This window comes from Pelmatolapia mariae, linkage group LG4, assembly GCF_036321145.2.
Source record: "Pelmatolapia mariae isolate MD_Pm_ZW linkage group LG4, Pm_UMD_F_2, whole genome shotgun sequence".
NCBI classification, from domain to species: domain Eukaryota; kingdom Metazoa; phylum Chordata; class Actinopteri; order Cichliformes; family Cichlidae; genus Pelmatolapia; species Pelmatolapia mariae.
Window position 1 is genome coordinate 26,056,688 of NC_086230.1, and position 25,526 is coordinate 26,082,213.

Genomic DNA, 25,526 nt, shown 5'->3' on the forward strand with positions numbered 1-25,526 from the left:
AAACCCATTTCAAAACAGATTAAAAAAGGAGCTTTATTTGGTGTGGTGCCCATTACATTGGTAACACTATTAGATAAATGGAAAGTGAAGATGACCTATGTTTACTGATTAAAATAAAAGAATGTCAACTCAACTCTTTATTTAAGTAATTGATACTTAAAACAGTAAAAGGTCATTAACATATACAAACTGTTTGTGGGGAAAAAAATTTTTTTGTTTAGGTCAACTGTAAGAATCTGAACATGACTCTGATCAAGGTTTACTCATGCTTCCCCCCTCCCCACCATTTTCAGGTATGACAGAATGGTGCACTGCAAAGCTTCTGGAAAGTGTTTTAACACTCAGTATTTGCTTTTAATGATAACACTCCTGTAATTCTGATCAGAGCAAACAGCCACCATTCAGGGGGCCTGTCCTGTATGCCCTCCTTTAAAATCATGCTGTGATCAGGCTATTTCCTGTGCACGTCAGAGGCCCTCAAAGATGACCTGATTCGAGACTGAATACTGCATCATTTGCAAGTGTGCATGAATATTGTGATCACGTCATTATTTAATGTCTTTAAGCAGAAAACTGTATTTTCCAAAGTCATTGTCATTTGGTGCTATAAGATGGTCTTTTGTGGCTTTGGCAAGTTTCATCAAAAGGAATTCCCTGCGCTCCCTCCATTCTTTTAGTTCCTGCTCCCCGTGAGCCAGCTTACACAAGTCATCCTCTGTGCACGTGCCTTTGAGGAACCTGCCAAAAAGTGACAGCAAATGTCAACCATCGAAAACAATCAGACTCGTAACAAGACACATATAGTACACGTTGTGTCTGAATAACCTACCTCTCACAAACTTTGAAAGTGCCTGTGGGAAATCGATACTGCCAGCAATTCTGATCATCCTCAGAGTTGAAAACTCGTTCTTTGTGTTTTTCTGAAGTGATATGCTGCTGCCACTGCTTCTCACTGTTGCAGTTTTTACCACAGAGCCAACAATGATTGCCAGCCTACAGAAACAATTTCATTTAATTAATTAACAAATAAATACATTTTAGAAATTTCATCAAAATATGCAAGGTAGACACACTAGATCCTACTATTTTCTGCTTCATCAATAAATAGCACTAAGAACAGAATAACATTGTTGTTAATGAAAACACTTTCATGAAAGACAGGATAAATGATGGATTTAGCTATCATGGTATCACCCACTAGTTGGTGAAGCCCTGTTACATAAAATTTTCACACTGACAGCGATGAGTGCCGTCCGAATAGGATTGTAAAACCGTATGCTAATTGGCTAACACCTATTCAAGCAGAAACCCTGGATAATTGCCACAATGCTTAGAATAACCAACATTTCCAAAAAGAACTTTGTTATATACAATAAAACTTAACAAGTGACAGAGCTTGTTGAACTTGACAAGAACGCCTTTACAGAGGTCAGCTTGAGGGATAGTTTTCCATAGACTTATACATGATTTGACCTTTGACCTCACGGCCAATAAATACAAAGGCACATTTAACGAAATTCAGCACTGGCTTTGCGTTCATTTAAAAAAAATATAATCCTGGCCCAAGAGTGTACTTAAAGTAAGCACAGGCTTGTACTCCAGTCCCCACATAGCTATTCCTCTCAATTCTACCCCAAACTCACATTCTGTTTAAGGATCTATGCCCAAGTATAATTCTCACCATTTCAGCTCCCATTTCTATCGCCCATTCACTCTCTCTTTCAGACACCCCTTCCAAGTATGTATGAACACAATGAGATTCATAACTTTATGCACTCTTTGGCTTAATTTGGGCAATTTTTGGTCCTCTGTTTTCACAGAGGAAAGCGTTCCATGCTTGGGCTTGGTTAACCTTCACACCACACCTGGGCCCAAAACGAAAAGCGAGCCAGGACATAATGCACAGTGATCAAATGTATTCTGGCATGTATGCATCACTCGGTCCAAGTACACTTTAGTGTACTAGTCGATTAAAAACTGCCAACTTATCTAAAAGGCAGAACTCACCAGGAAACAGGAATAATTAGGGACAATCTAAAAAACAAGGTGAAATAGCATCCACACAAATACCGTGTTGTTATACATTAATGAAATAGGAATGATTAAACTACCAGGTAGTGTATTTTACTTGCAAATTAGGGAAAGAACCAAAATTTAATAGTCTAGCTGCAAACATCCCTGAGCACAATATTAACTAGATGCCACTGAACTACATTTTATATCCACCAACTTGTCAACTCACCACTTCCTCTGCGTAGTCAGTTGGCATGTGGATCTGTTTCCCATTTTCCCTGACCGAGTTAGTGGAAGTTTCATCACCCCAGCCAGGCCTTTGAGACTGCAGCCATTGCTCATAAAGTTGATCCATATCTCCAACTAAATGAGGGGATATAATGTGTTTGCCACGTCACATTCACCAATTAAATTTTACACATTAAGAGAGCCAATCGCTTCAACAAAACTCACTGTTGTTTTCCTTCATGTAGGTCCAAAGGTCTCTTTCTTCCACACTGTGAGCAAATGTGCAGTTCCCAATGTACTGACACTTCTTGCCAGCTGTCACATGCATGCAAATCTAAACAGAGACCAGAAAACATTTGGTCACCATTATTCGAAATCTGTTCTCATTAGAAACACAAAGAATGAATATTTTATATGTCTGGCAAATATAAGATGGGAAAACGGTGCTGGAAACATACCTCAAATTGAGATGGGATGGGTTTTTTGGTTGGAAGCGTTCTTACAGTTGTCCACTTTTTCCTTTCATGGGAACTTACAAGCACCACCCGCCTGTCTTTTGCCCACCTGAGACAGAAAGACAGCGTGACTCAATAATGACATAATGGATTGAAGTCCCCCACATACATAAAGACATCCAAATTACTTACGTATGTCTTGCCTTGGCTGTGCAATACTTCTTGTTTTTGTCAGCTTCACTTAGTTGGCCGTTTCTCCAGCACTGGCCACAAACAAACATCATCTTCAGATTCGGAGGCCCAAATCTTCTCAGTGTACTGGGAAGCTGCTGATTAGATTATAAAGGACTTGTTAAAATCTGCGACTGAATATATATTTTCCCTTCGCAACAATGAAACACCTAAAAGAATTAAATGAATGTATATAGTGCAAGGCTAATGACAATGGCAACAGCTTAGAGTGGGGAAAATAATTACAAATTCAGCAACAGATCAAGTAAGTTGGCTCACTTACAAGGAAATGAACAATGTGTCATGTTTGTAGTACTGTCATTTTAATGGAGGGAAAGAATATCAACCAAAAATCCATAAAAAAACAAACAAACAAACAAAAATAAACACATTACATATAAGTTATAAACTGATTTGGATATCACTGAGTAAAATAACATTTAATCCCCAAACAAAACATCTTACAGCTTGGTGGAGAAACCCCTGTTGCAGCCTCTTGTAGTTGGTCACCAGGTTTGCACACATCCCAGGAGGGATTTTGGCCCACTCCTCTCTATAGAAACTGTCTGAATCCTTTAGGTTTCTTGGCTGCCGATTAGCAACTCAAACCTTGAGCTCCCACAGATTTACTATAGGATTTAGCACTACAGACTGGCTAGGCCACTCCGTGACCTTAATATGACTCTTTAGCCAATTCTTTGTCTGTTGGCAATGTGTTTTGGATCACTGTAATGCAGGAAGACCCATCCACTACCCATCTTCAGTGCTCTGGCTGAGAGAAAGAGGTTCTTGTCTCACCTTCTCTTAGACACTTAGAGGTTCACTGGCAAACTTAAGACAGGCCTGTACATGTGCCTTATAGAGCAAGGGGGACCTTGAGGGACCTGAAAGATTTCAATCCATAATGGTGTAGTATGTTACCAATGCTGTTTCTGGTAACTGCAGTCCCAACTGCCTTCAGATTATTAACAAGCTCCTCCCATGTACATTTGGGCTGTTCCACCAACATGATCATCCTAATCCCATAATTGCACCACCAGTTGTCACCTTCCCATCAAGCTTCTTGCTGATGGTCTTTCCAGCCTTGTGCAGGTCTACAGTCTTGTCAGTAACATCCTCTGACAGCCTTTTGGTCTTGGTGGTGGAAAGGTTGTAATGGAAGACATTTCTTAGCCCTTTTCCACTAGTACTTACTTGACTTAAGACGTTTTCCATTACAACTGAGTACCACTTAAATGTGTATGGGGTCGTTATAGCAACGTAGCTGAAAGTCCTATGACGTCATTTGTATGCAACACAAACACCACAACAATGGAGGGCATCCAGGAGATGGCATACCTGCTGCTTGGTGTATGTAGGGACCATGGTGGTGTTTTTTTTGTAGCCATTTCCCTTGTTGCCAGGTTTCAAAAATATCTGTTTTTATTTTCATAAAGGAGACGCTCTCATGACTGATCGAGTGATGTCAATCAGTGGCATGCGGTCACATTGTCGGACTGCCTCAGATTGCTTGGAATCCCAGGCAAGTAGGTACTAAAAAGATACCTGGTTCCAGGTACTATCACCTAATGGAAAGCCCTTAAAACTGAGTTGAGTTGAGCCGAGCTGACCCAAGTACATACTAGTGGAAAAGGGCTCTCTGTGAGAGCACAAGTATCTCTAACTGACTAAATGGCTGTTTGCCCAATCTGTGGGAGTCAGAATTCTGTTTGGGCTGTAGGGTATCAAATACTTATTTCACTCATTGACATGCAAATCAATTTATGCAATCGATTTTTTGTTTGATTGAAATGTTGGCTCCATTAAAATGAATATACCATAAAAATTAGAGACTGTTAATTTCTTTGAGCAAAAAAAAGAAATTCAGCAGAGCATCAAACAATCACTCCCCCCACTGTACTTTAATTCAGGGCAAAAAACTGTCTAAAATATGGGTTCTTCATTTCCTTACTGTTAAATGTAAAACAGAAATGTTTTACAATTAACCATTAACTTCATATGTCAGAGACAGGAATTTTCCTTTGGGATCAATAAAATTCTTCTTATTATTATTTTATGTATGTTTAATGTAGAAATACCTACTAGAGAAAGGAAAAACAAACAAACACTGGTTTTACCTGAGCTCCCTGCAATGAAGCTGTTGCATTCCAAAACTTATTAGCCTCTTGGACAATGTTTTCGTGAGTGATACCTGTGTAATCCAGAAAACCAAATATACATGTAATTTGATTTATATTTGAAAACAGCATTTAAAATTACAATCTTTTATAGGAAAGAAAAGGGAGCATTTCAGATGCAATACCACCCAGTTCTTGTATCATTTTCAAAGAATAGTCTTACCAAGCTCATGCTGCATCATCCAGACCTTCAGCTCGATGAGGCTGTGGGCGTAGAAACAGTCATCCTCTCTCACGCAACCGTACCGGACTTCGTGGCGACAAAGATCCAGCTGGCAATGGGGACTCAAGGGTCTTATTTTGGAATACCGGACTGTATTCTCTTTTAAAATGTGGACCAGGCACCTTCAAAAAGAAACAGAGTGATCAAACTCGCAATCTGATAATTCTTATGTATTTCCAGAATATCTTCATATTCTAAGATCTAAACACTGTAAGGGTAAATCCTTTAAGTCACAAATAAAATAAACATGGTTTCATGTGCTGAAATGGTGATTCACTTACTTATGATCCTCAAAGTCATGCTTTGTCACAGGATGAGAACAAAGTGAAGGGTCATCTTTGTTGGTCTTGCTGATTATTCTGGGTTTGTGGTCAAAGCACACCTGCAGAACAGCACATTTCCCATAAAATATCTGTTTTAGGCATTAAACTAACAAGACAAACTATATATACACACCTTTATGCTATACATACTTTGATAACCTATAAAACGTGACCAGCAGAAAAAGTGTCTCACATTCCATTCCAATGAAAATGAAAAAGATATTAACTACTGTGGTTAAATGAGCCAGTTTATTCATTTTGTAACTGTCTGCATTGTTTTCTGCATTTAACATATTTGAGCAAAAGAATCAATCTACAACGAGGCCAAAAATTTTCTCAACTCACAAGGAAAAAACGAACAAACCCCCACATCACCACATCCAGCAGCACTACAACACTATCACTACAGTCTATGAGATGAATACACACTGATAGATATCCTACTTGACCATCCGTGCATCAGCACATTTATTTGAAACAAAACAGTTTCGCGCCAAAACATTTAGCATAATATTAAATGTGAGGATTTTTTCCCCCTTGAATTTGTATGTCCAATTACTTTTAAAACACTGAACCGAAAATATTAATTTTTAAAGCAAAGATTTGGCACTTTAATATAACTTAACCAGAAGTACTGGTCCTGCCTTGCATACATCCACACTAGTTTTGGATAAGACACTAAATAAAAATACATACCCCACAGAGAAACATGAATATCCCATGATGCTCCTGTAAGATCTTGGGAACAGTCAACCTGACGTTGGAGTTTGGCCCAAAAGGATCGAAAAGCAGTTCTCTGGAGATAAATCCTTTCCGCTCCAGAGTCCAAACATCAATTTCTTCTTGGCAGTATGCAAATGTGCAGTGGCCAGGATACAAGCAATCTTTTCCAACAGCCACCTCTGCAACACGCAAGGTCACGTTTTATTATCACAATGAGTGCTAGAAGCAAAGTGTCAGTCATAAAACATGTTACAGATGTTCCTCTGACGATAAATGTGTACATGTTCTGTAGGGATAAGTAGATAAACTAAAACACAGGAAATAGCAGTGCTGTTGCATGATTTTTTCCTGCCTTGCTTTTCTGAGTGAAAGGTACAGAGAGGGAATGGGGCATATTGTTGTTGCTCCTTTAAGCCAGAGGCAGACTTAGTCACAGAGCTGAACTGACATCTGTGTTCATGAGAAAGCCAGTGTGGGGGGACACGCTACACTAGACACTGACACTGTTGTAATACACGTCATGCCTCTGATTTCAGAATGCTGGCATGCTTTCTGAAAACGCACACTGGGACAGCATTACGCCACATTTGTTTGTTTCAGTGTAAACAAGCAAAGAGGGAATGGGACCTACTAAGAGGGATTTCTTATCTTATTCAGTCTCTGTAAAAAGGTGGTAAATGATTCGAGTTTAAAGTGGGGCTATTAAGCTTTTCCTTATTTTCTATGTCATGTATACAGTTAAAATGCTGGATGATCAAATAAAATACAGACCAAACTTCTATTTGGGAGTGGCGACCAATCAGAAGAAAGTTTAAAGACAGCGTAGCCTTAAAAGGAGAGGAGCTAAACTGGTAATTATATGATAATTAAGGGTTTTTTTGCAAAGTTATCAAACAATAAGAATGCGGAGCTGAAGATGAACATAATACAATAAGCGCACTGTAACAATGCAAATGTGCAAAAACAGCTTTGATAATTCAGGTATTTCTTGGCAAAACAAACGTAAATTAATGTTTTGATTTAGTGCAAGGGTGGGGAACTCCAGGCCGGTGTCCTGCGGGTTTTAGATGTCATCCTGGGTTAACACACCTGAATCAAATAATTAGTTCATTACCAGGCCTCTGGAGAACTTGTTGAGGAGGTAATTTAGCCATTTGAATCAGCTGTGTTGGATCAAGGACACATCTAAAACCTGCAGGACACCGGCCCATGAGGCCAGGAGTTCCCCCACCCCTGCTTTGGGGAATCAACATAAATAAATGAAACAGGTTGTGAGAAAGGCATTTACATTAAAAAATAAATAAATAAATAAATAAATAAATGAATAACCTTTGCAAATGTAATAAGGTCCAACATATTGAGTTTTTGTTGGTCTGGGTCGAATGAGTTTCCATGTTTTGTCTGGCAAATGCTTGATTCTGCCAAGTAATACATCCTTTTTGCATTTATGGTCTTCCGTATGAAGTGTGTAATCCAACACTCCAGGCCCTGTGAATAGAGAAAATATGAAACAAGTTACACCAAACCCTACTTCCCATCCCATCCTCAAAGATGGTGACAAATTTGAGCTTACAGCAGAACAAAAAGCAGACAGTTAAATAAGTGTACTGTCAAAACAATTCCTCACCAGTTTTGACATAGCACACTGAACAGGCTTGTTTGAATTCATGTGTTTCAGCTAGGGGGTTCTTTGCTAAATCAACAGCAGCAGGGAGGCCTTTCACATCAGGCATACCCACAGCCATCCCCATTGGGGTGTCATTATTGTTGATCTGTAATAAAAAAGAAAAACAATGTGATATGAGCCTGTAACAAAGACTGAACTGATGATGGTTCGATATTATTGATAAACAGTAATTACCTGTGGAATGAATGCACTTGGAGCATAATCTGAAACTGTGACAGTAGGAGGGGAAAATGCTTATTTGTGTATCTGATACAGATGGAGAAATGGTGATCTGAACCCAAGTAAAGAGGTGAAGTAGCATACCTGGTTTATAGTCTGATATGCTGAGACTATCCAGAGAGTCCAGTGGTGGTGAAATGGGGTCAAAAGTGTCCATACCAAAATACGCACTTGACCCCGACTTGTGATAGAGAGGTGGCAGCGTTACAGTGCACTGATGTGGACCACTGGGGAGAAAAGGGTTGATGTGCGATGGCATCAGGAATGGACTTGACATGGAACTGCCTGAGGCAATACTGGCAGGTAAAGGAAGAGGCCCCTTCACCGTAGGAATAACCTGGCAGAGGAGATTAGGTAAAGTCACACGTCTGTTCAAATCTAAACTCACTGTCTTATTTATTCGCCAGGGATTCTGCTAACTAACCATAGTAGATTCGGGGCCAGCTTGGTCCAGAAGATCATCTAGGTCGTCCCCAATGATGTCTGTATCAAAATCTTGACTAGTATCAAGAATTGGGTAAGGCTTACTGGCTCGGCACCCATTTACGAATGTGAGTGCAGGGAGGGGATCGGACGTGGATGCAGACACAGGCAGGGCGACAGATTCGAAGCCCGGAGGTTCCGACGAGGGGACAGATGAAATATTGTTGGTAGAGGGGAGTTCATCCACCACTGCTTCATTCAGAGGTAGGTGCACTGCCACCGGAGGTTGGATGGGAGCTGGTCCTGGAGTCAAAACACTGCTATCCTGGGTTAACTGAGGCACTTCTAAAAAACACATAACAGGATGGACAGGTTGAGTGATTTTAGCCCTGGCATTTTTTGATATGCAAATAAGAAGGTTATCAAGGATTGAAACTTACCAATTTCTATATTTTCAACCGAATCTGAGCCATAAGAAAACTGGAAAATACAAATTGTTATTGATCACCTTGTGTCTTGGAAAACTACTGCTACATATTTTCTTTTGTGTGGCTGAGGTTGCTTACCTTGTCACATGATGCATCTTGATAACTTGATCCTCTCAAAACATTCAAGGCAGGCTGTAAAATAAATAAATAAAATCTTTTTATGAATTCACTTCCTTATCATTCGATTAACATAGCAATTCATTGAAAACCACCTCCACGAATCAGAGTGGTTTTACTTGTTTTGACCATAACCGGGGACCCATTATGCTCCAAGCTCTGCATTTAATTTTTGGACAGAGCAGTTTTAGCTCCTTTTCCCTTAAGCAAACTTTGTTCTGAGTGGCTATTCCATTGTGAACAGAAAGTCTAAACAACAGGTGGTCGGGTGGAGTGTGTGTGGAGAGCAGGTGTGGGCTCACAGACAGGGACAACTGTAGTAAGCAAAGCAACTGATTAGCATCACATTAAGCCAAAAGTTGTAAAATCTGACTCAAGCTTAACTTTTAGTGCACTCTGAAGCCTGAGCTTTTGGATTGCAGGGATTACACGTTTATGTCAAATATTTTACCTGCCTCTTAAGTCTGACATCATCATCATTTTCAGGTCCAAACTCAAACAAACACTGGCATCACAGAGTTAAAAATTGCCCTAACTTGTCAATACAATGTTCCATGTGGTTGCTCTCCCACGTGTTACGATAAAGTTTAACATCCAGGTATCCATGAAAAAGGGGCTTTACAGGATTTAAGTGTAACAGAACCTGAAGTTAGCAGGAAGTTAGCTTGCTAGTTTCCATCTAAAGTTGATCCACCTTGTTCTGACTGAGGGATTTTCAAAAACAAACAAACAAACAAACAAAAAAAACAAACAAACAAACAAACAAACAAAAAAAACGTGCAGCTCTGCTCTCTTTTTGAACATCAATGGAGACGGAAAACTAAACAGGAATGGAGGATGAACATTAAGTTTTTCTAAAAGTTGAGTGTCCCTGTTGGGCAGAGACAAATGCAATCATATGGCGGTGAAAGAGATGCTGAAAACAGACCAAACTTCAGTCAAGAGAATGCCTGTGATGATCGATCCACAACACAGGGTTAGTCATGCACCTACTGAGCCTCTTTTGTGAAGAATAGTTACATCACAGGGTTTTAAAAACTAAGCCTAAAAATGTCACGCACATGAACTGTGCTAATGAACAGCTAGAGAAGCATACAACAATCACAGGATTTTTTAAGGGTTTTTTTTATAAATAAATAAAACGATATACAGAGCACTGCAACATGTAAAAAAGAGAACAGCCTTAATGAACACAGCAGGAGCTTGGACCCAGAAGCAGGGTTTGAAAGTCATTGCTCAATAAATAAAATTCTGAAAAACCTAACAGGTCCCCTTTGTCATCATACATCCATACCTTACTCCTCACATAAGCTTTACGGATTTTCAACCCCAAAGTTTTGGCAAGGTCCTGAGTCAGCTGTGTGACACTGGAGTCCTGGGGAAACAACACAGGACAGTTACCGTCTTTGATTCTTTATGTTTTACAGCTATTAATAATCTCCTACATGCTATTCATGTTAAATTAAGATTTTTTTTTCTCGAAATCTTTCACTGCACTATTTTACCAACCTGGAGAGTCTATCTAAAATTAAATCTGACAGATCCCCCCCTCCATTCATAGTATTCTATACAAATACAGGGCAGAAACATGGTGCAGTTGAGACCACTACTTTATAAAGCAGAGCTTCTTAAAGCATGGCTGTAACACAAAGCCTTCCTGACATTTTTTGTATCCAAGGTTACATTTGCAGTCCTTCAAGCAAGCAAATTTCTGTACCAGAATGTGTACAGAGGTTAGCGGAAAGAATGGGTGTGGGTGGAGGTAGACAAAAATCTGGCTACAGACCAAATTTTCATCATTTTTTATATTATCTCTGATGATTCAAAGTGCACATGTAGAATTACTACTTCTATACCTTTACTACAAAGATCCAGTGAATGTAACGGCACATATTCATACTTCTGGTATATGGTTTATGCAGCACAATACACCTTTTATGAAACCGATCTCTAACTCTGACTTACTATAACAAAATCTTTAAAATCTCTGTCTGCAAAATACTCCTACACGATCAAGAGTTAAGCAGACAAACTTGGCATACAGGTATGTCTGCCCCTGAAGGTGCTTCTCTGTCATATAGGCCATGTGGCCAAGCAACCACCTACCATCAGGCTAAAATGTCCAATTACTGGTGATTTATGCTTCAGTTACGTCATAACCTCAAACTCCTATAAAACCCTATGGTCTCTACGCTCTTCAAAATCTACCTGTGGAAGTCTAAAGCAGGCCTTTGTTATGGTCAGTTTTTTTTCCCCTTCAGGGGCTAACATTGTTGTCCCTCACGCTTTTCCACATCTTTGTATATTTCCCTCGTATACGACAATTGCCACGATTACCCTTCAAGAATTTGCTGACATTTGTGAATCCTTATGTTGATGCTATGGTTGCTATTCCTTATATTGAAAAGATGATTGTTATCCTCTCACTGATAAATTCAAAAAGTGCAGCAAAAAAGCACATAGGAGGAAACAAGGAAGAACAGGCCAATCACAATATTTTGAGGCTGTGCCAACTTGACATGTAGTTACATTTCTCGGGCGGTGTACGTGAGGCTATGCCTTTAGAGCGGTTTGTAGTTACGACATAGATACTATATTTTTCCTGCTGAAGCATAAATCCCCAGAAAGAAGGGAGACCCAGGGGGAAATAAAGCTCCAGCATTTTATTTATTTCTATCAGCTGGGACACACACACAAGATAATTAACACAAAGCACCAGCACAAACATAAATACCTGCCACAATGTCAGCCATTTATGTAGGTTTAGTTGTAAAGAAAACAGTAAAGACTCCCCACAGAAATCTAAGTCACGCCTTATTAGCATTTATGCACTCGTAACACTTAAAGCACAGTACTGTTTTCATTTCACAACATTAAGTATGTCTCCAAAAGTTGAATCTGTTCATCTGGACGTAGCGTTTTGTGGGAGAAACGTTTCGTCACTCATCCAAGTGACTTCTTCAGTCTCAGCTGCCTGCAGGTTTCCCCAAACCTTATAACCAGTACATTTGCATAATGACTGAAACCAGCCCACTGAAGGAACAATGGGCTGTGAACATTGTTCCTTAAGTATTAAGTATGAATTACTCATTATTCATTTGAATCCAATTTTATACTTGCTGGATAGCACCAACATTAGCCTCAAGGCGCTCTATACTGTAAGATAAAGACCCTGCAAGAATACAAAGAAACAAAGAAAACGCCAACAATCATATGGCCCCCTATGAGCAAGCGCTTTGGCAACAGTGGGAAGGAAAAACTCCCTTTTAACAGGAAGAAACCTCCAGCAGAACCAGGCTCAGGGAGGGGTGGCCATCTGCCACGACCAGTGGGGGTTGAGTGATTTGACAACATTTGGTAATTAAAAACTTCTCCTGAACTGAGATTTGAGCACTATTTGTATGAAAGGAAGAGAAATCAGTAAATTAAGATGGCAGAAAGCAAAACCGATTGCTAATTACACTGAAGACCGGGGTATATCAGTCTATGAAACTTTCTTAAGTCCCGCTCAATTGCTAAAGCAGTCATTTGGTGGATCCTCTATATATATCCAGTAAGAGAATTACTAGCTAACTTGTCCATGGGACTCCCCAGGAGAAAAAAAAAAGAAAAGAAAAAAAGGTGGGGGTGATTGGGCCTCCTTACCTGAGGCACTGCTAGAGAGCATTTGGCAACAGCCTCATAGGCCTCTTGATGTCGCCCCAACTCTTTCAAGGCTTTTGCTTTTCTGTACAGAGCTCTGTAGTTGCCCTCATTCAACCGGAGAGCCTTTTCACAGTCTTCTAGTGCTTGGTCATAGAGTCCCTATGGAAAAAAACATGTTACACAGTTAAGAATAGTTATACTGAGGCATGGTCTGTGTGCACAAAACAAAAGTTTCCTGTGTCATAAATTGACATTACATGTTCAGTGAGTTGACTCAGGTAAGGGTGTGGTGTGTTGTTTTTCATCCCTGAAGACAGCAGAGTGGTTTTACTGCCATGTAACATGACTTAATACAGGCAAACACACCAACAGGAAAGTAGGGTTGATTTTCCACCAGTTTGATTTACTGGAACCCAGTCTCTCCCATTACTAAGTTACATTTTGATACATGAAACCTACACCTTTCTGGTGTATTGTTATATGTTTTCAACTAGTTTCAAATGGATTTAATACATGACATACACTACAATTTATTATCTTAGAGCAAGACTAGCCATTTCTTAAGATTCTTTGTCTTTGTGCTAAGCAGTTGCTATCTGTATTTAGACTTGAGAGGTATTACACTCACAAAGAAAGAAAGCAAATGAGCATATTTTCTAAAATGTGAAACTACTTCCCTAGAGCAAGAGATCTGATCATTATATATATATTTTTAATTTATTTAAAAATGCGGATTGTTGGTAACAATTTAAATCAAAGTTAAAAGCAGCACATGTTATTAAATCACTGTCCAAAATCTAATCTAGTGTCAGCTTCACCAATGCAGCACAGAACTCTTGGATGTGTTTTTATAAAGACCAAAAATATATATCTGGCATAAATTGACCTGGTTATCAAAGTTAAACACCCCACCCCCTAATGTTAAGGTAACCCACTGGTCCTCAGGCTAAACATTACTGTCAAACTGGAAATGCAAAGTGTAGCATTACAGTGAGTTAGCAATTCAGTAAGTATTTGAAAACCTTTAGTTACACATTTAACTGATAATGTAGAAAAGAACATGCAATAGCAAAGCCAGGTAATGCTTCACTTTAGTAGAACTCTTGGGACACTCAGGATAGTGAAATGGTACTCTGAAGCCAGAGTTCAAGAATTTAATTCAGATTTTATTCTAACATTATGTCAATGTCAATGACAGATCATCTGTTTTATACAACAGAGATAAATAACTTGTAAGAAGGCCTTAAAACATAACACGGTCATCACCATCCACCTCTACTAATCTGTAATTTAAAACTGTGTTTTATGCACTGAATGGAGGTTGCAGGAGCTTTTATTTTTGTTGACTTTATCACACAATAAAGTCGATTTTCATTGCTCACTCTTTGATGCGAAGATGAAATGTCTACTTTTTGGGCAAATGTCAAGTTTTGCAAGTCTATTTGTAATTTTCCTTTGCATTATACTCATGGCAATGAAGAATCTTCACTAGCTGAATGCACTGATTTCTGTACAGAGCGAGGAATTTAATTCAAGAAGAGATATGGAAAAAAAACGACATGTTTTCAGAGGAGCTAAGCACAGGGTTAAACAGGGGGAAATATAAACCGTCTGTACCAGCTATCAGCATGAGGAATGCGAGGACCCTGGACAATATCATGGATGAGCTCAGAGCAGTGATTAAGTTCCAGAAGGAATATAGTGAGTGTAGTATGATGTGTTCCAGAGAGACATTGCTACACTTTCTGGACTGCATTTAGACTGTGCCGAGCCCCTGGAATGTGTCCATCTTACTTACAGAGGAAACTTTCTCCTGTCAATGCAGTCTGAATTCAAACTGAATTCAATCTGAACACACTGTTTGTATTCCTTCACTACCAAATTGCTCTGGCAATCAGTTGAGCAACCAAATTTGGCACAGAGATAAATCTTAAACCCATTAAGTTTCTTATTTACATGGCAAATAATTACATTATCATGCTGCCTAGCAACCACATACCACTGGGTTAAAATTACCCATTTCTAGCATTTATGCACCTAAGAAACCTTATTAAAGCATTCTGTCATTTTAATTTCACAACATCTCTTTCCATCCACAAAAGTTGAATAGTGCATGACATATGTCATAGCAACCATCTACCAACAGACTACAATAACAATTACACAGCAGAGCAGGGGAGCAACAAAAAATGGGCAGTAACTATATTTAACTGTATTATCTCAATATGATTAAGTATATCACTTTGCCAACAGCACAAACAGACCAAACAATAATGTAGCTTGTTTTTCACACCCCAAATTTTGGTACAGTACCTTATCCTTAGAGTTTTCCTTCTGACCATTATGCATTTTACTAACAAAACTAATATTTAAATTTTAAAAGCAAAGTCTGAAAGTAACTTGTGATCAGTGTCGTGCTCACAACTTACCGGAACAATATTTAGGTATGCCGCAGCTCGATTTGCATACAGCTTTTCTAGTAAACCTGTTTGAACACAGATATCTTCTGATTCAGCATAATCTGCTATACTCAGTGCTTCAGTATACATCTCGATGGATTTTGTCCATTCTCCTTCCCTAAACACGTCGTTTCCTTCTCCAAACAGATTCCACACAAGGTCCTTTATGAACACCTGAAAAATTTAAAACATCCAAATAAAACAAAACATACAAAGTGCAGTAATATAGTAATATGTCTTTACACAGATGCAGGAAATCACATGTTGCCTTTTATTTTTTTTACCCAATAAATTAAAATAACATCAAATTTGTTTAACTCAAATTTTGATGGAAGATGAAAACTGGGTCACCGTCCATTCAAATTTACACTGCTTACCTCATACTGCTCCTGACTCCCAGGAAATGGAAGGGTTGATCTAGAAGAAAAAAAAATGAAATTACAAAGTGCCAGCCATTAAATAAATGATGTATGTGTGTGAGAGACTGTAAATTACATTAATTACACTTTTCTTTTTTTAAGTAAAACATCCTAAAAACTGTATTGAAACCAGACCATCTACTGGTTTGGTTTAAATCATATAGTTTACCATTAGGAAAATGCACACAATGACAGATCATGTTTGTACAATTTATTGTGACCCAAAAAATTAAAAACAAAACACAAAAACAAAACTGGCACCCCAAAAGTAAATTCAGCCTCTGTCCAAAGGAATTAGCACATTTATAATAAAGACAATTATAACCTTTTTATGTGGGGCTTCATTTACTCATACATGAAACACTGTTCTTTGGCCAGAAATAACAAGAAAATGTAAAACACTTCTGTTAAGTGAAGCAACACTGCACCTCAACTATATAAAGACCAATTAGTGCCTATGTGCATATTCAACCACCAAAATCCTATTCTTAAACACTGTTCATGTCTCTCTCTCATTACATAAATGAAAATCTAACATTGGGTCTTTCCCATACTTGGTAAAGGGGAACAAAATAGTAGGAACGCCTCAAAATGCAGTCCAATTCAACCGCACTATGAACCTCAAATCCCATTAAGACTAGTAAACACTTGATTTTAAATGCCAACACTAATGAACATTACTAAATATGTGAAGGCATGCTTTGGCAGAGCTTTCATATTAGATCAGATCAGATGAATGCATACAACACGTGCAATATTCTTCACTTGACTTTGCTGAGAGCAAAGTCAAGTCAACAACCATTGTGAACAACCATTCACCCTTGAATATGTGAACATTATCGATCGATATAGTCTGACTGTATTGTTAAGTTATACTAAATAGTAGTGACTGCCAGGAAGTAAAACTGTATTATGATTCTAATCAGGGTGTGGTTTATGTCACAATTTATTGTTTCTAACAGACCAAATAAAATACTGATCTCTGGCCAAGCAGTTCACAAACCTACATTTCATTTAGATGTCAACACAGACCTACAGTCATTATCAAGCTTAATATCATCAACAGTCATCAATTATTTGATGCAATGTTAAACTAGCTGGATAAATTGCTACACTAAAAGGTTCCATTGTGCCATTAAATGCTATCATGGAAAAGTTTTGTTTTTTTTTCCTCAAAGGCTGTTTTCCACTTCAGCTGCTGCCTGGTATGTAGAGTTGCATTTCTTCTTTTAAAGAGTGGACTAGGAGGGCGATATATTTTAGGCAGTCCTTTCAACCAAGGCATGATGAGCTCCTCTGCATACAACAAAATACCACTTCGCTCGTTGCCATGTTTTTGAACAATTAAGTATTTAATGATTCGGTGTGAAAAAATCTAAGTGGCAGACCTATTTCATTCATCTTTGTCAACTTCACACACACACACTACAACACAGTGACGGCTTTCACCATAGTATTTTAAGTATCACTTTTGTTTTAAAACAACATGCCCTTGGTGGATTAGATGAAATGAAAAGCTAAACTGCTTTGCTCAGCTCTAAAACAATATGTGGTCATAAAGAAATTCTGCCTGATGCTTGAATACGAAGCTAGAAACAAAACTGAAGTAATACCAGTAATCGGCTGTCTCTCTTACCTCCAACTGATCTTAACAACCCAATGAGATTGTGGTGGACTGTTAGTTACTCTTATAAGGGGGGTAGAATGACCATATTGTATTTTCACTCTGTTCCTTTACAATCATTCAATGGGTATCGTGTTATCTGACTTTAAGTATTTTAAGTAGTGGAGTTTAAGTATTCGGGGTCTTGTTCATGAGTCAGCAGAGAGGGGAGCGGGAGATCGACAGACGGATTGGCGCTGCGGCTGCAGTGATGCGGACACTGTACCGGTCCATTGTGGTGAAGAGAGAGCCGAGTGTAAAAGCAAAGCTCTCGATTTACTGGTTGACGCCCCTACTTTCACCTACAGTCATGAGCTTTGGGTAGTGACTGAAAGAACAGTATCGCAGATCCAAGCATTAAAAATCAGCTTTCTCCAAAGGGTGGCTGGCCTCTCCCTTAGAGATAGGGTGAGGAGTTTGGCCATCTGGAAGGGGCTCAGAGTAGAGTGAAGAGCAAAATAGTGTAAAAAAATAGTGTAATATCATATCAGAGAAGTTGTGTGACAGGATTACACTGTAGGGGGGACGTCAGGGATGTCACCAGAATCAATACTACTTATGATTCCATACCAACATCCACAGGCGATGTATGCACGGAGGTGGCAATTCTTCTGAAACTGAAGAAGGCTACAAGTGTTCTAATCTAGCCAAACATGCTGAAGTAGAATACTAGAAACAAAGCCCACAAGCACAGGGAAAAATACAAATGGGACAGCAAAAACTACACTTGGAAGATGGCAAGTAGTGCAGCTCTGCTCCAACTCAAGAAAGGCAGATTCAGCTATGAGAGTACTTTGCATTCAAGGGTGGCTGACAAAGGGATGATGGTTCACTCTTAAAAAGCAGTGTTCAAATAAACCAAACCTTCCACGACACAATGGAGCTGTGACGTCAACTCTGAATGGATCAGATTTAGGGAGTTAAGTTGGTGCATTGCATTGATGTCTCATTTATGTTAATGTTTGTACGATAATGTTTAGGTTTTTACAGTAATGTTTATGTTAGCTTACCTTTCGGAAAACTTCTCAGCATGATGCTTGCTAAGCGAACACTATGTAAATTTTGTTAGCCAATGAGTGATACGCAAGAGGAAACAATTAAACAGAAGTAGCTACAAACTTAAGTTTTTTCCCCCCCTCACACATTAACATTTCTTCTGAATAGCAAACGTCTTCCACCTATCGTTAGGTAGTTAATCTGTAGGTTGGATCATGTCAATAATTATTTAGTTTAATTGACATTGAACACTACGTCATCTAAGAAACTACGATATATAAATAAATTTCTAATAAATAACAGTTTTTTCTAATTCTGTTTTACTAGTATTAAGATGAGTTTCCAGGCTTTGCACCTCTCAAATGGCTCAAGTCATGACAGAGAGCATCTTTAGGATGGTTATCAGCATCTGGGAACATCATTTCAAAGATAAGAGCAAGCGTCACTCCAGAGCATGTTCATTGCACTCGTGAATTCATGAACTGGAAAGAAAATCTTTTTGATTTAATCTGAACCCTAACTTATGGACAGAAGCCGTTTTTAATTTCCTATTTGCACATTAACTTTTGTTTAAATCCTACTAGCACTTTAATTTGTATTACTAACCTTTAGTTGCAGCCCTAATGCTGATGTAACGTAGCTGTAATATTAGTAGGCTACTCTGCAAACGTCCTAACATTTCAGTCTGTATTCTGTCAACACAATATGCATGCATTTTAAATAAAAGATCTGACTCCATGTTTTACAACAACTTTTTAATACGTAGTTTAACTACATAAGATGATCATTTTGTTTGAGTATTGAGAATCATGCGATTCTATTGAGTACTGACTACTAAATGTTTTGGTATCGTGGCATCGCTAGATATGTTAATGTCAATGATACTTTTTCCTTCTTTGAATTTGAGTGAGTCAAACTGATGTTAAAAAAAAATGTATGTATGTATATGTAAAAATTCAAAAGTAATTTGTTTGAATACCCAAGTAATCTAATATTCTGATACAAGGATATGAACTATTATTGTCACTGATTCCTTTTGCCTATGAATTTTAAGCTTTTGTACCAGCATGTTTCTCCTACTGTTTCTGCCTTAACCTGGAGTAATGAGTCAGTGAACCTCACCTCTGACCACAATACTGAGGAGAGTTGTTGAGGATCTCCTGAACCTAAGTAAGCACAGCTCATTACTCAAATTTTCTTTGAAGTGGGTGTGATGTTGTTAATGACTCGTAAACTTAGCAAATAAACTCTCATACGGTCTGACAATGTAATCAAAGTGTGAGTCAAAGTCATAGTGTTTTAGGACACTAGCAAAACTGTCGTCAGCTGTCCAGAGACAGAAGGGCTGCAAGTCTGATGACATCTAGTGACAATAACCTACTGTGACAATACTCATTATAAATAAACATTATTATATACAGTTTTCTTTTGTTAGAGCCCTAATTTGAAATCAAGAGATTTCCTCCTCACATCAAGGCTTGAAGTGAGGAGGAAGTCGATAAGGTGGAGACGAGGGAGGAGGCGGATGAAGAGAAAGATGATAAAAATTTTAATGTACGAATCTTAAATCATAAATGAGAGATTGTGGTTTTGCAGACACGTGATCGCTTCCCATGTGACATGAACTTTTCGGCCATTTTAGATTTGTAGCAATCCTCACACGTCAAGTAAGTGAATAACCTATTAAACATTATGCTAGAACCCTATGTTTACTTAGAAGTATGGCAACTAACTTCAGTTCAGGAGTGGGGCGAAAGAGGATGAGATAGCAATGAGCAGGAGAGAGTAATGGTGAAGGAGGCAGATGAAGAAGAGGCAGTGATATAAATATGTAAAAAAAAAAACATGAGTTATTGGATGTGATCTCTACTGGTTATCACATCTAATGAGGCGGACAGCTCTTGAGCAATATGCACATGACATCAAATGCAAAACCATAATAGAATGAAAAAACACACTTTCACAGACCTAATTTTTTGTATGTAAACAAACCAATAAGATGATTATCAGATTATCAAAATAGTTGCCAAAGCTCACCAAAACTAACTAATAAATGGGCTCAGGAAAACAGTCACACACTGAAGAAAAAGAAACAACCAGGGACACTTACTGGATGAACTGGAGGCCCTTTTGAATCTCCTGCCAGCGGGTCCTTCTGTCCAGACACGCTCCAGACATGTTTGCGTGTTTTGTCCCTTTTCCTCAGTCAGCACCTGAAATTGTAGAGTCATTTTAAAATGACAGGTGAAAAATAAATAAATACATAAAAAATTACTGCTCATCATTGACTGGACAAGGGCAGATTGTACTAACTAAAAAGCTCCTTTGCTCAGTGTTAACCTTCAGTATATGATTTCAACTTATCAGGGGCTTCTTTGCCGCTTGCCTTCCATTAATTCTAGCTTCCGCATTTAGTAATGACGACATGCTTTTAGTTCCGGAAAGTGACGCTAAACATTTTGTTAGCTTGCGAAGTAATAACAGTAACAACAGAGCAGATACGGGTTAGTATAATGTTAAAAAGCGATAGAAAGCTACAAAACCTACACACCTGAAGAGTTTGGCAATAAGCAGAGCCGTTAGGACCCACTTAAACGTAGCATCTGAAATCAAGCGCTCCATCATCGGACAGCTCATTGCCTCATGTAAATATTTTTGGGTTTGTCACGAATTTCATCAACAAAAAATGCACACTGTGTGCTAAACAATGTGTACAAGTCTTCGAGCATTTATCACCTTCTGACAGTACTGCGGCCACGGCCCATAAACCCGGTAAATGAAGCAGTCAGCCCTGGATGCTCATAGATAACATTATACCACCTGTCATTTCTAAACATTTTCAAAGGCACTTCTTAATTGTGGTTGCTAATCGGAAGAGAATATGGGCTGCTCCCGAGTCATGCGGATGGTTATACTAGCTTTAGACAGTCACCCGTTATGTTCCATTAACTTAACGGTCGGACCGAAATTAACTTTATTATTGCAGTGCTTTTGTGTTTAGACACGCTTTTTTTCTTTCTAGCCACTAAGCACTCTCCTCTATATGAAGACGGCACTGTGTGGAGAATACATTTATTTCAACAAAGTTTTACAGGAGAGGAGGGAAAGCGCTTCGTGAATATGTCCGATAATGGGCGCATAACAGTTAGCGCACGTGTGTTACCCGCGGCCAGGGACCGTCCAGTTCTCACCAGCCATCATCATCAGCTAGCAAATATTAGCAATTTTCATACTGTTCCAAAATATACCGAAGTGATTCAACACACGTCTTCTATGGATGCTGGAAACAAGCGGACGTTAGCAAAAACACGACGCTACTCGCCTAAGTTTCTAGGAAGTAGACTGAACCTAACAAAGCATAGGCATGCCTAAGTTAAACTAGTTCCCCAACGCAAACAATAGCGGGGTGTAGCTGTTTAGCTGTAGCTAACACACAATAAATATCAAAGAAATGGATAAGAAGTAGCTGTCGTTCACACTTACATGAATGAGTCTTTATTCCGCACAAACCTTACATCGGCTATCTAAAGGGAGGGAAAGTGATTTTTCGTTATAGCTAAAAGAACTTGGCTAAATGTGGGATATCGCTGAAGGCCGCCCTTTGCTTCTTTTTCTGCTCTGATGCAAGCGAGCGCAAACATCGAGTCCATTAGCTCTGGTGCCCCCTACAGGCACTAAAAGGTTGTAGCAAGTAGGATTTAGGTGTGTGGCGATTAATAATAAGACAAAACACGTGGGTATTTGTTTATTCTTATTAGCAACAACAAATATTAAAACAACAACAATAATAATAATGATAATAATAATAATCATCATCATCATCATATTAATCTGCTTAGCACTTTTAATTTTTATTGTTATGTTTATTTAAGTGTTTGTCTTACAGTATGTTTTGCACTAAGTACCGCAGCAATTTCCTAATGTTGTAAACCTGCTCAACATTTGGCAATAAAACCCTTTCTCATTCTGATTATGAACCTGTCCAAAGTGTACCCTACAGCTAGAATAGTCCCCTAATCATTGGAATCAGTGTAGCTTACAGAGACAAACTTTTATGTTTTAGACTTAGGTTTTTTTAAATCTTTTTTTGTTGTTGTTGTGATTTTTAACAAATGCATTAAAATATACATATACAGAAATTATAGCTACCTGTATAATTTGCATATAATTCTACAATATATTACATAATACACTGACTGATTCTTTTTTTCTTTTTTCCTCTTCTTTAAAATCCATACATGGGGCTCACCCTAATTCTAAGAGTGTTAGTACTTCAGACTCTCTCTAATACATATACATTGGCAAGTCACCCAGTTTCAATCTCCTTACAATCTACAAAGCACAACATTTCAGACCGCTGAGCCTGAGGCATCCACAGCTCCTCTCCATCAACTCTTGTGCAAATCTTTCTTTGACAGCACGTTTCCTCCTTGAATTTATCAGCACACAGAGCATTTAAAAATAGAAGTGTGGCTCAAAAACTAGAGGGAGGAGCCCATAAGAGACTTTCAGGTGATAGAGGTAAAATAAGGTTCACTTTTTCTCGGAGCAACCTGCAAACAGCTCAAGTTGAGTGATTTGGAGACAAAGTTGGAGAGGCAAGGTTGGGGTACTGGACATGTGCAGAGGAGGGATGGTGGATATATTTAACAAAGGACATTGTATATGGAGCTTCCAGGCAGGAGGAAAAGAAGATAAGCAAAGAGATTTATGGAAGTGGTGAAAGAAGACATGTAGATGATTGGTGTAACAGAGGAGGACATTAGGGATAGGGTGTGAACAACTTGAAAGAAGAAGAAGAAGACTAAAAATCAGTTTAAAAAATATGTTACTCCACTGTAACTTAAAAAAAGAAAAAAATAACTATTATTGTTCCACTGCTTCACATTGAGCTTCACACTTATAAACAAACCAAACTCGAGGTTACTTTACTAACACAGTCTGCACAATACACTTATTATTATGTTTTTGTAAAGGAAGAGGATGTGATACAGGAAATTCAGGAAATTTTGACCACAGGTCAATATGTATTTATATACACATAGACACACACATAAAGTGTGTGTGATAAAGACATAAAGTGGTTTTAGTGTGTATATATTAAGTGTTGGTTGATTTAAAAAAAGACATAGCTGCACAGATCTTTTTGAGCAAGCACACAACCTGTTATTTGCTTCTTTTCCCCTTCCAAACTCAGTTGGAGGTACTGTATTACAGGAAATCCAGGAAATTTTGACCACAGGTTGTCAGCAGGGCCGGTAGCGCACATTTAAATATTTAACATTTAAGACATTTTTAAAAAATAACAATAAAAAGCCAGTAATCCTCTGGTACCATGGAAACCTTAATCCTTCTGCAGTTTCTAAATGATGACTAAAATGTCAAATTCATTATAAAAGCAGTTTGGTAATCTGTGACTCACAGTAACATCTAGTCATTCATCAAGCAAACCCAGGTTGGTCCTAACTGGGTAAACTATAATGTCTGAACCAGGATGAAATATTGTTCATGTATTAGTATTGCTTCCAGTTTTAGGGAGTTTTATGTTAAAAGAAAGAAAGAAAGAAGAAGAAGCAACACACTGAATGTCACCAGTGATTGTGCTTAGTGCTATTTGACTCATTTTACATTTGTAGTTTGCTCATGTTCAACATTAACATTTTCAGCAGTGTGCATTGAGCCTGATGGGATCTTACTGCTGGCTGGATATTTTGTGGCAATGGCTACGTTGAGATAAGGCTGATCGGATAAACAAGAACTGAAGGATGTGTGCCTCAGGAAGCAGTCTGCCAGGTGTAATAACTGCCAGGAGGAGGCGCTTATCTCATATTGTGCAGAAGCATCCCCGAGGAGCCGAATCACAAAAGAAGTGAAGAATACTGTATGTCTTAGCTATCCTTTTTATGATTTAGCTTCCCTGACATTGGCACATTATTGATGACGACAGAGTCAAGTGTGACAGATATGGAAAAATACTCTCAGAAAAACATAATAAAAAAGATGAGAAGCAGTGATACAACACAGCGCGTGCCATTTTCAAATCAGGCTTGAAATTTTTCAACGAAACAGTTTCAGAAGTTAGACACTTGAAGTGCTGCTCTGTAAATCAAACTGACAATAATGATAGCTGCAATATATGCTGAGAGTTTTAAGCAGTGAAAGCCTCTTCTGTTCTCCTCACTGAATTGTTTATTTAGAAAAAGAAGAATGACAGATGAGACACATGAGCACATCTCTTTATAATTAAGGAAGAAAAGATATATTATTAGGGTATAATGACCGTAATTAGCTTGTCTGGTTGCAATTATTGTGAAGAAGTGGAGACGTATAAATAATGATGTGCTGTTTGAAAGCTTCTATACCTTAAGACGGTGATTCTCAGCCAAGGGTAATTGTAACTTAGTTGGTGCTTTTGTAGTTTCCAAGGGATATTTGAAAAGTTGCAATTGTGTGGCATTTAAAAAAATAAAACAGATAGTGTCATAGTAAAAAGAAAGCACACCCTCTTTCAGTTCTACATTTTTACATGTCAGGATTAAATAAAAATAACTGGCTCCTCAAAATTAGGAAATACAACCTTAGATGAACTACAAAACACGACTCATTACACAAAATCATTATTTATTGAGCAAAAACTGAGCCAAAAATGCAGAAGTAATGTGTGAAAAACTAAGTACACCCTTCCATAAGAATTAGGAGGCGAAATAGCAGCCAGGTGCTGCTAATCAAATGCACTTAATAATTGATCACCACCAAGTGTGAACACTGTTAAGAAAATGCAGAGGTTTTAGCAGTTTGCAGGTCAGGTGTGTTAATAGCTAAGGAGGGATTTTCTTTTCTTTCTTTTTTCTTTTTTTTTTGTTATGGCTGAATCAGAAAAACATTAGAAATGTACTTTCTTTTGTAAAGCACAAGTTGATTAAAAAGAAAAATGAGTCACCAGTGGACAGGAAGATTGTGGCAGTGTAAAATTGATCTAAAAGCAATAAATAAATAGAAAACAATTAGATGAATAACTCCAAACAATACATATAAAA

The 25,526-nt window shown here is 38.3% G+C and overlaps 1 protein-coding gene across 2 annotated transcripts; it reads right to left on the bottom strand.

Moving 5' to 3' along the window:
• Positions 1-44: 44 nt before the first annotated feature.
• Positions 45-22,102, bottom strand: zc3h7a (zinc finger CCCH-type containing 7A). 2 transcript variants are annotated; one of them, XM_063472181.1, is made up of 23 exons: positions 21,973-22,102; positions 20,600-20,702; positions 15,789-15,828; positions 15,382-15,585; positions 12,953-13,111; positions 10,602-10,682; positions 9,269-9,322; positions 9,143-9,182; positions 8,704-9,047; positions 8,364-8,616; positions 8,235-8,269; positions 8,001-8,145; positions 7,703-7,861; positions 6,347-6,552; positions 5,609-5,709; positions 5,268-5,449; positions 5,045-5,118; positions 2,889-3,022; positions 2,700-2,805; positions 2,467-2,575; positions 2,243-2,376; positions 830-993; positions 45-738 (listed from the first exon to the last, which is right to left on the bottom strand). In XM_063472181.1, exons 2-23 carry the CDS (start codon positions 20,665-20,667, stop codon positions 549-551), a joined length of 2,982 nt encoding a protein of 993 aa, XP_063328251.1. In that variant the 5' UTR covers positions 20,668-20,702; positions 21,973-22,102; the 3' UTR covers positions 45-548. The 2 variants fall into 2 exon arrangements, with proteins under 2 accessions (XP_063328251.1, XP_063328250.1); XM_063472180.1 differs by having other exon boundaries at positions 2,889-3,025.
• Between the last annotated feature and the right edge of the window lie 3,424 nt (positions 22,103-25,526).